Raw genomic sequence first — 11719 nt, forward strand, 5'->3', positions numbered from 1 at the left:
GTGTGTGTGTCAGAAACCGCCCACTCCGTGTGCCCTTAGAGGTGGAGCTCTTTAAACTAAGTTTATCATATTTCCATATTTTGTTCATCGCTCTGTTCAAATAACTCCGATTGGTGACATATAATTTTAGTAATGAGATTTTCACTTTGTGTATACATATTACGTTTTTTGTTTTGTTTTGTTCTTTTAAAGCAATGTGATCTAATTCAGATTTATAATTTCAAAAGTTTCGCAGGGTTTGGGGTTAAAATGAGCGCGTCCTTCACGCGTTGAGATTCTGGGGTTATTCTCGTGTTTGCTTACAGATGCATGACTTCAGCCACTGAGCTGAGATGTCCAGTGGAGGCACGACCCCTGACGATGGACTTGGAAACAGCAAGTGGATCATGCGCATCACCTTCCCGGCGATGCAGCTCTGAACGGCCCCCTTAATTTAATTAAATCCAGTTCATCAGCGTAAATTCAACAATAATATCACCTCAAAAGGTATTCACAACGCAAACGGGCATAGTTTCTTTCCCGTTGTATGGAGTTATGTAATAGAAAATGACCGAACCTGATCATAGATGTACATGCATTTGAGTAATTTACATTCAGTGGAATCTGATTGCGATTATAATAAAACATAGGAAAATTCAGATGCTTATATAGTCAACTGCTAGTCTAGAGCACATTTAGGAAGTACTGAGAGATCAACACATTAGAAAATGGTAAAGAATGTAGAAGATTCGCATGTTTTGTTGACTAATAGTTTTTCCTTCTAGCCTTAAAGTTGGATATCACATATTTTCCAGGCACTTAGCACCATTTTATAGCATAATCAGGCAACTGTGTTACCTTAAGTTATGAAAATACAGCATATTATATATCTCAAGAACAACTTTAAATGGGCTTCTGTCTCTTTAAGAATTTCCCATCTCTTTGGACACTTCACCCTCAGCACTTCATCATAAAAATGATTCTTCATTGATGCCATCCATTGATGCTGTTCACATCAATTTTGGAGCAGTGCAGTTTGTATAAGTTCAGACAAGTGGCCTTCCACCAGCTGTTTGCCAGTTGCTGCTGCTAGTCTGTAGGAGCTGAGTGGTTAAGGTGCTCAGTGACGTGGAAGCTGGAAGCCGCAGCTCCACGGAGGAGCCTTGGGTAAATAGAGCTTTGTGGGAGTCAATAAGGCACCCATGAACGGTTGCTACGGGAGATTGAAGGATTTCTGAAAACATGCATGACTGTGTCAAAGCAACACCGTGTTTTTGATGAGGGGATGACATTACAGCATGATGTAAGCTCAAAACACAGCTGATGTTTATTATCTTCTGCTTATAATTCCATATTATTTAGGGTTTCGATCTCTCGGCTCATGTTCTATGACTGTTTGGAAAAAAAACAGTTTCGCCGACAGTGTTGCTGGATGGAATAATGAACGGGGAACATCTTTTGACTTTTCAGCCACAAGAAAATGTACAGCAAGCCACCAAAAAATAAAAAAATAAAAAATAAAAGAATTAGGTCCTGGTTTGACAAATCATGGATTATAGTAATGCACTGCTCGGTGACATGTTAATAAATGGGCCCTTAGAGCTGGCTGGATTGAACGGTTTACTGACTCAGCCATTGTTAGAGCACCTGAATGTGGTGGGAAACAAACAATTTATGTCGAGTAGATAAAGCAAATCTCCCTGAGACTCTGAAGACATCTGTTCCTAGGGAGCGCTCAATAATCGCTTAGTCAACATTATGATTTCAATTCAAAGCAGAGAAAAGTCGAGTATGCTAGAAGGTTAAAAAAAAAAAAGAACTCCTTAAAACCCTAGTTTCCCCTTCCTGTCTTTCTCTCCCGTCACTCCTGTCCCCCTGCCCTGTGTTTTGTCTCCATGGTGCCTTCAGCCTATGATGGTCCTGATGATAAGGCTCAAAGGTGTCTATATGTCCCAGTGTCTATCTTATCTGCATGTGAAGAGTGAGAAGCAGCATCAAAGCCACACATTCCTCCACCACCAACCAGGCAGACACAAATACCCTCTGCTGGGAGGCTTTCAGGTTAAAAACAATGAGTCTCGTATCACCATGAGCTGCAAAACAAATAAAATAAAATAAAAAAAACAAGTCTGAAAAGTTTGTATGAAACAAATGGCTGATATAATAAAACCAGAACAGAAAGTTCCAGCTGCCAAAAAAAATCTGCTGTCACTAAAGTAATTTATTTGTCTTTTTTTTAACTCCTCTTAGAAGCCATTTTTCCATTTGTTTGAAAGAAAACACAGTTCTGATTCATAGCATGGATTTTGTGTTGAAGCTGCACAAAAATCAATCCTTCCAGTGGAAATTATTTTAGGTTTTCTTTTCTCTCTCTCTCTCTCTCTCTTTTTTTTTAGAAGAAGCCTTTTTGGCTGCAGCACTGTACAGGAAAACAAAGCGGTGATTATTTTCTGGATAAAACGATGGAAGGAAATGGGTCATTTCTACCGCCTTGCACTGTGTGAGTCAGCTCGGGGTAACAAAAAGCAACAGATCCATGTTAAAAGCTTTGCGCGCCATTAATCTTTGTCGTGTCATATACAAACATTACCGGGATTGTAAAAAAAAAGAAAAAAAAGGTTCGCAGCTGATCCCGGACCCAGTCGCTGTCACAGCGATCCAGATAAACGAGCAGACCAGACTGACAGGAACTTAAACAGCACTTAAGTTCTGCTATATTTATTTGACGCTGATCAGTTGAGCATGTTTGCAAGTGTGTGTTCATGGCATGAGGTGGAGCAGGTGATGTGTGTGTGTGTGCTGGGTGAACTGGAAGCAGAGGGAGGAGGAAACATTAAACAGGAGCTCTGTGTCCTGTCATCACAGCGTCTAGACAGGACACCTCCTAAACCTAATGAGGTTTTTCTGCGTGTGTGTGTCTGGATCACCCAGACAACTGTGCATCCACATAGACATTCACTGCTGTACACTTTGGGGTTTAGACCTTCTTGTGAAACTTTTATTAAAAACAGAAAAAAAAAAAAAGAGTTCAAACTTGCAAACAGCCATAAACGTCATACGTACGACATATTTGCACACATTTCTCTCTGAAGCTAAAGCCTCCGCTTCGTAGCCACAGGAATGTTTACACCTGGCACAGATCTGACAAGAGGACTTCGGATTTAGTCACACAAGCTTGCACAGATATGCGAGCAGACTTATCAAGTGGTTTTCACATCAGTTCAAGGAATCGGTGACAAGATGGTGCAGGTTTGATGCTTTTTGAAGCCACTTTAGTCCTTTGTGTTGGGTTTGTTTTGTGGTAATCTGTTAAAGTCCTGGTTTGCTAAGCACACAAATATTTCTGAGAAATGATTTGATACGTTTTGAATAAATGGGAGAGGGGGGAGAAAAAGCTGAACTACAGGGCTATTTTTTACTACTTTAATACAGAAAATAATGCAATTAATGAAGATTTTATTTCCCATACGAAGCATACGGCACTGATCTTTACAAAACTTCATCATTGTGTTTCATATTCTTGATTTTTGCATGTTGTAAAGCAGTAATTATTCAATTGACTGCAACACAAGTTTGTGGCAACAATAGACTGAGATCACCTGAAGTCACAGTTCATAAGTCCTCCTACATGTGAAATGCTATGGGAATTTCCCTCCTCTTCCATATCCTGAAGAAAACTGGATTGCCCCGGGAATCGCTTCAGCCTGGATGACTTGGACTCCGTGATCAAATTCATACTGCATGGCCTGGACAGAGCAAAAGAGGAAAATTCAACCAATAAAAATGACTCAGAACAGGGGTTGCCACATGTAAGATGAACAGACATCCTGGAGAAAGCTACTTTTACAAACTCATCTACATAAACCACCCAGGCCAATATCTCAGATCAGAACAGGAGCTTTGCAGTATCTCAGTCATCATAGCGTCTTTAATGTGTCCAAAACTGAAATCGAAAAGGATGAATCGGATGCAATATTTTTGTAGGATTTTATATTTTAGGTGCCACACTCAAATTATACAAGTGGAGAATATCACAAAGAGTGTTTCATTGGGATTTTATGCAACATTTTATGTCATGCATGGTTTTCAAATTTCATTGCAAATAATGTGTGTGATTAGGCGCCTGTGCTCTCAGACCTTTTGGTGAATTTCTGATGTTAAGACGCCATCAGGTGTTAAAAACTTTGAACAACTTTCTTCTGTCCGTTTCTTTGTACGGACCAGAAGTCATTGAATTGGGTGTAAACTGAGAAACTGATCCGTCATTTAAACACTAGTGCTGCTGTGGACTTTGTGAAATGAAGAGTACCTGTGTGAAGGACTGGGCGTCGTAGCAGCTGAACATGGCTGAGGAGCGGTCTGTCCGCAGGCACTGCTGAGGGAAGGAGCTGATCTGCTCTGCCAGCTGCACAGCTGCCTGCAACGCTGTGATTGCAACGCAAAGCGAGTCAATTTACCGGTGGCAGCTCTTGCATGAGCGACCGTCCGATCAATCAAAAGGCAGGAAAATGATTTAAATTCTGGAGGAGGACAAAACTCAAAGCATTCCTGCACAGAGCAGGTAGAATCATCTACTATATAAGCATGTGGGTAACCTCAAATCCCAGCTGAGTGGACAAACATAAAAGCAATAGTAAACTTGCTAAAGGTGCAACTGTCAGAGAGGTTTGATTTTTTTTTTTTAACATTGCATTTGTCCGAACACCCTTGTTTGATGCTGCCCTGGGAAACTACCCATATGGCGCATATCAAAAACTACCACGGAAGCTTAGACACACAAACACAATGTATGTGTGCGCGGAATGGCAAACGTGGCTGCATGTGAAGGAAAATGCATGCAGAGTGCTTATGAAGAGTTACAAAGGAAAAGACTCCTCATAATGCGGCTGAAGGTTCTTAGCTTTACGTCACTACACCTCCTGACCCACATCAAAGCCCTGGACCCAATCCAGATCCCTCCTATGGAAAACACCAAACCTGCTGATGGCACACTTTGATGCTTCCTTTGTATGTTTAGAAGCTGCTACTTCTTCCTTTCCCTCTGATGTTAAATGTGTGCTAAGTGATTATCCTTCACAGGGCCAATTAGGCTGCGGATAAACTGTGGGTAGAAGAACTTCCTGAAAGAATTTAGCTAATCATCCTGCGACATCCAAAGCGAGGAGATGAGGGAATGAGAGACGGAGTCGTAATGAGCACACAGAACCTTAAACTGCATTGGATCTTTCAGGCACTAATGCAACACATCAATCCTCGGACTCCAGCTCCGTCCCTGATAGATCTTTAAGAATACGTTTCAATTTGCTCAAATAAATGCCCAGTTTTCAACAAGAAACTTGTTCGAAATGTTTCCTCTTTAAGATCTGGAAAAAAAAAACTACATGCAAGTAAGGCGACATATTCAAACTACATTAAGTACCTTGACCGTCAGGAACAACTCGATTGGCCAGTCCGAAGGCTAGAGCCTCTTGAGCCCCGATCGGCCGCCCGGTCACAATCAGGTCAAGCGCTCTTGATAAACCAATGAGGCGAGGAAGCCGCACCGTCCCTCCATCAATCAGGGGAACTCCTAGAAAACCATTAGGGTTTAAGCATACAAACAAATAAATGAACAGAAGTAGAGTTTCCAAAATACCTTGAAATCCCATTTGTACCATTTGAGATCTACAGTTGAGCCAAAAATTACTCAGATATGGATTTAATTACATTTTGAAGTTACCAGCATGTTCCATCTGAGTGTAAATAAAAATAAGATTTCAGAGTAGCCCAGCAAGAGCCCCAGCTTTAATCTGACAGAGAATCTGTGGAGGGAGCTAAATATTAAGATGGTGGCAAGGAGGTATTCTATATTCAAAGATACATGATCAAAACACCAAAGGAAACATGGAAAAGCTCCACAGGAAGCATTTGCTGCCATGCCAATAAAGACTTTTCAATTGATCATTAAGAAGGGTATGATTTAATTATGTGCCTTTTTTTTTTAAATAAAATGCAAATAAAAAATTTTCAAAATCAATGACTCCTTTAGCACAGTTTATAGTCTCATTTCCTGTCAGACACAATGGAACATTTTTGTTGAATGAAAATTTTTCAAATTGAAATCTGCCAGAAGTGTATGCAATTTTTAGATGAGCTTAACATGGGGCTTCGTGTGTGTAGACAGGCTTTTAAACATGAAACATCTCCTCCTGTCTACTTGAAATGGGCTAAAAAGCAGCCAAAAGATGGAAAAAAAAAACCTGAAATAATTTCAGAAAGCCTTAAAAACTGCTGATCAAATCCACTTTAACAAGTTAAAAGAAGGTTTAATTTAAACCATTCCTACATAAAAATAGCATTTGGTCAAATGAAAATGAGTTTGTACATGCGTGAAAGTACATGTTTCCGTAAAAATAAATTCTGAATATACTCAAAATCTGAACAAAAACATAAGGTAAACTATTCCCTACAAGGTAAGCCGCTGTGTGAGTGTAATATGGGCATCTAATACTCCTGGCCGTGCAGAAACGCAGGTTGCTTATGTCAGTGGGAACAAAGCTCTGAAATGGCTTCGCTCCTATACTTTCTTTACATCTGGTCATACGAGCTCAAACTTCTCACTGGTATTCTCACAGGAAACGTTTTTAATTATATATTATTTCCCCGTCCCACAGAGACTCGGGGCTGGGAGGAAAGAGCGAGTGCACTGCAAGGAACAGTCAGCTTCTGGCATTTATCCTAATTTCTAAGGAGCACCAGCTGGAACTGGCACACTTTCTCCCGATCGGTTCCACACCACAATCCCAACTCCCTAATTCCTCCAAGTCACTGATTCCATCTGACCACCCCTTATTGGGAGCACATGTGTCGAACATGTTGCTATAACCCCACATCATCATGCTTCCCTTCAGGTTGCATTTTCCTCTTTCTTCTTCTCTGCATGCGAAACGGTAACAAGTGACCAGATTGTACTTATGCTTTTCTGTGTTTGTTGCCATACATGTGGCAAGCTGACAAAAGATTGTGATCAAGCTCAGATTGCAGAGGGTTTCCACACTGTTGGTAACACAAGACTTCATCCAGTTTTACAGCTGATTGTAATCAGAGAAGTGTTTTACACAGACTTTGAAGATAAACACCTGGAGCAGGTGGAACATAGCACTAATATTACCTAAATTCTTTTGTTTTTAGCTAAATATACAAATTACACAGATCCCTGGAATATAAAAAAGGCATGTGTAATGGAGTTGGATTTGGTCCAGGACACTTCTGTTACCTCCTTACTGGGTTCCTCTCTTCTTGTTATTAATAGACCTGTGGTAATCCAGTGGCCTCAGGTCATAAATCATCTCAATCTTGTCAGATTTCCATTTCATTGTCCAACAGTACAAAATTTTACAGTTCTCAAACATTGGAGTTTCTGATACTTGAGCGGCAGACATATTGCGTCTCCTCAGTCATCACCCTAGTCGATGAATTTCTTTGCTTTCAACCGTCAGGCAAGAATCTAGGTCTCTTCATCAAAACTTACTAGTCTGCTTATCAGGAGCGCCTTGCTAAAACCAGGCTGGAATCTGTTTTATCGTTAGAGATCCCAAATTTGTTGTGGCATAGATTCCACAAGTGTTCAAAATGTTAGATTGTCTACACCTGAAGTAGAGTTAGAGAGGTTATAGTCTTTGATGTGGTCGTCTTGGGTTCAATGACTGATCTTGCAAACCTTGCTGCACATTTTTCTCCACCTTTCTTTTGCCTATTTTATATCTAGTAACTGTCAATAAAGGGCCTCTTGTGCCAATTAAATTTTTTTTTAAATGTGACGTTACAAATATGACAACATCCTGCAAATATCTCGACTTTGTCCAACACCACGATGCCCGTCTCCCATACTATGACCTCCCAAAGGAAGTAGATTAAGATCTGGTGGCTCTGGAGGTCTTTAGGCAACAGTCAGCTCTTTGTCACGTTTAAGAATCCAGTTAGAGATGTGAATTATCCTGCTGGAAGTAGCCATCAAGAAACACTGGTACACTGTGGTCATAAAGGAACAGACATGGTCAGCAACTACACTTCAAATGGTACTAAGAGGCCTAAACTGTATCAAGAAAAAAACATTACGTCAGCTGTTTTTAAAGCAAATTCTGTGCCTACATCTCTTGTTTCTAACCAGAGGGTATTAAAGCTAGCCTTAGGTGTCTATTAAGAAAAATGAACCCAGAAGGGTGGAAAATTAAGCAACAAAGAAATACGACTGTTAAGAAAGCAGCGTGACAACACAGGGAGGTGGAGCGAGCCAGAGGAGGACAAAGCCCGACTTAAAGACCAAGAGATAAAGAGGCAGGTTGACCTCCAGTCTGTCTGATTTTGGTGCTGCTGTTGGCACCACTGCTATCAGCAAACGGAAGGATGATCTTCCTTCTTATCCTCCGCGGCCGTCTCCTGCACCTCCTCGCCCACGGTCTCTCTGATAGTGCGGCCTCTCGGGTGCTGTTTGACAGACCTCTGCTTTGTCACACATAATAAGACTGGCAACGATGGTGAATTGCTCCTTGAAGCAGCTTCCGACTAAAAACTTTGTGTTTGATTTGAAGGTGGAGACGTTTTGTTTTGGTAGGAGGCATTGTGCGTTAGTGATCCAAATGCAAGATAAATAAGACGACGTTTCACCATTTACTCCCCAGTAATGCACAAACCCATTTGAAAGGAATCTGCAGCCATCTTGTCTTAAACGCAGATAAGTTTACTGTCAAACCAGAGGCTTGTTATTGCCAGGTTGGACATGAGTCAGCACAGCCTATTGTTATATAACCACATGTAAGAAGCAGCTTGTTTCCTGCAGCACGGGGTCATCACTGCTTATCTGACGGGAATGAAGGAGAAGTCTGGAAGAAAAGAAGAATCATTGTGCTTTATCTGCTTTCTGCACACTTTGATATGCGCTAGCCCCGAGGAAGCAGCACAATGCACGAGCCATTAATATCTAACTGGCAATATCTCCCTGAAAACACTGAAATTCACAGAAAAGGTTATCTGGGAATTAGCTGGAACCAAACATCCGCCAGTCCACAGACACTTATGAAGCAAGAACGCTGTGAAACATGACACACTCGGGGACTCTAGCTGGCTCCTGGTCCTGCTGGCACCCTGACCACATCAAAGCTAAACCTACCACAATGGCCTCCCATGAGGGTAATGCGATTAAGTTTGATGTGGATTAACGGTTTCCGGATAACTCCAGACTAAATGGACAGAGGCGAAAGAGCGGACTTTCAGGCGGAAGTTTGAAGCTTTGAAATGCTTGCTGGGAATCAATTAAAATATTTCAGTCGGGTTGGGTTGGAGATGGGTGCCACACTTTTAATTTGATTTCATGACTTTTGACCGACGAGGATGAAAATGAGGCCCCCAAACATCCCATACTCCATGTGCACGTTACAGCCAAAAGCTTCAATGGGAAAAAAAATTTTGTTTTTTTTTGCGTCAGACCAAATCACAATAGTAAGAAATTGCTACACGTCTTTGGAAAATAGTGCATAGTTTCCAAATGTTTTTACATCACCCAAAGAAGTGAGGCAAGCATTTATATTAAGAGCCCCAGAGTAATAACTTTTGTTGCAATTACAGCTGGAGATCTTTTGAGGTATGACTCTACCACTGTTACACATCAAGAGACTAAATAATTTCCCAATTCCTCTTAGCAAAGCAGCACAAGCTCAATTACATTGGTTAGAAAGCATCTCCTATCATACATTTTCAAGCCTCACCACAGATTCTCACATCTGAACTTTGACTAGGCTCTTCCATCTTCCATTGCAGCCCTGGCTGCATTTTAAGGGTTGATTTCTTCCTGAACGGTAAGCCTCCAACAACCTCATTGGTCTTCATGATGATGTTTGTTGGCTAATGTTCTCTCTCAAGCCACTGAAGATTTTTCTTCCACAAAATAATTATGCAATACTTGGTGTTGGCTTGGCATAAAATCCCATCAAAATACATTGAGTTTTGTAGTTTTAACATGATGAAAACTCTTAGACTGCAATATAAAAACTAATTTACCGGAAGACATTGCAATTATCACAATATCTGCACTACATGCTAAGGCTTATTCAATTTTATTTTGAAGGGTCTTTTGCTTTTGGACAAATGTAAATTCAGTTAGTTTAATCTGAATGTTTTTGAAAGAGTGATGCTCACATGTGTTTACGCAGTTGTAACCCTGTCTGTATTCCCAACACATCAGCGTGACAGCTCTGTTCATTCATTCTTCATGAAGGGAAAAGGCTGCAGATTAAACAGAGCTGGTTTGAAGTCGGATGATGTAATTGGTGCACTATGTCGGTCAGGTTCAGACTCTCTGAGCAGGTGTTTGGATTGGCTGATTTCAAGTTAGCTCTTGGATTGCGGTTTGACTTTGGTTCAAAACCCCAGCTTCTTTTCTTCCTCTCCATCAGTCTTGCGCAGCTACGGAGACGGGACTTAGAGCTGACGATGGGAAATGGAGAAGAAGCGGGGACTCGAAGGATTCACAAGATTACTTGGTGTGTATTTTGGAAGGGTTTCATTTTCAGTCACAAAAAAAAAAAAAAAAGAATCAAAGCAGTGACACTGGATCAACCTTGAACAACCCCCCAAGATTTAGGTTCTTGAATGAAATATTAGTACTTTTAAGTTACATTTTCATATGCCAGTTTTTTTTTTTTTCCTGCTTTACTTGTTCCTCTGGTTTAAGGAGCCAAAATAACATTGGAGATTTAAGAAAGCACTGTGGGTTTTCATTTAGGTCTCTGAGAACTCAAAGAGCTGTAGACTCTAATACCAGATTCCTGTGATGCAACCTTCTCCTCCTTCTCATTTCCTCTCTGGCATAGCCGAGGGGCCCCAGACAGGAAGCCACAGGTTTCGGCAGCCAATACCGTGCCAGAAAACTGTCAAATCCTTGTGGTAGCCATTGGCCCACATCAGAGGAGCACAGCGCGTCTCCGAGGGGTTTTCAACTCCAAAGCCACCAGGGATTCCCTCAGGCGACCGCCATCTGTGCCCTACCCAAAATCGGTTACAGAATCTGTCCATTAAAAGGAAATAATGGCTAAGAGACACTGAATCTTTAAATAAACTGAAGAACAGCAATGCCTTTGTTGATAGAGGGATTTTTTTTAAGTCGTTTAAATTGGCTTAAAACAAAGTTAATTCTTTTTTGTCTTATAAATCCTCCGTTTGTCTTGTTCTGCTTCATTAAATTCTTCTAATGTCCCTTTATCTATATTTTCATCTAAAGAAAACCGACGTCCGAGTTGAAAAGTTAAGACGTCAGTTGTGCAAGGTTAAACTTTGCAGAAAATGTTCATGGATATGCACGGCTTCCTGAGCGAAAAAGTAATAACCGTTCTTAACTGTAGCATCAAATAAAAAAGACATAACAGCAGTTTTAACTTAGCTGGAGGAAACAACTCAAACGTGTTGACAAATAAGCCTTGAAAATGTGAGGCAATGACACACCAGAAAATTAATCACTGGGGGAGAAATGTGCAACTTAATATGTAAAAACCGCAGCAACATTTCTCCCTGCCTGACATAGTTGTGAGCTGATGGAAGACACTGGACTTGCTGAGCGTTTGTAGATAGAGAGGAATAAACCTGCACTAATATGCTCTGAAGTTTCAAACATTTCTCTCCAACCAAGTAGCTGAAATGGTGGTACAGATATGTAAACTTAATGAATAGTAATTTTAAGATGTACACTCTGTTCATTTTCCAAAAAGCA

At 40.8% G+C, this 11719-nt stretch overlaps 1 protein-coding gene across 5 annotated transcripts in view; it reads right to left on the reverse strand.

Annotated features, from left to right (window-relative positions):
- Window positions 1-2963: 2963 nt before the first annotated feature.
- The window catches only part of LOC103135298 (carnitinyl-CoA dehydratase), an 18968-nt gene continuing 10212 nt past the window's right edge, over window positions 2964-11719 (reverse strand). For all 5 annotated transcript variants that reach the window (XM_007547950.2, XM_016669409.1, XM_016669411.1 and 2 more), the window contains exons 5-7: window positions 5399-5548; window positions 4289-4404; window positions 2964-3725 (exon numbers count right to left, since the gene is read on the reverse strand). In XM_007547950.2, coding sequence (XP_007548012.1) covers window positions 3618-3725; window positions 4289-4404; window positions 5399-5548 — 374 coding nt within the window. In that variant the 3' untranslated portion in view covers window positions 2964-3617. The remainder of the gene's footprint in view (window positions 3726-4288; window positions 4405-5398; window positions 5549-11719) is intronic.

This window comes from Poecilia formosa, unplaced genomic scaffold, assembly GCF_000485575.1.
Source record: "Poecilia formosa unplaced genomic scaffold, Poecilia_formosa-5.1.2 Scaffold24, whole genome shotgun sequence".
Classification (NCBI taxonomy): domain Eukaryota; kingdom Metazoa; phylum Chordata; class Actinopteri; order Cyprinodontiformes; family Poeciliidae; genus Poecilia; species Poecilia formosa.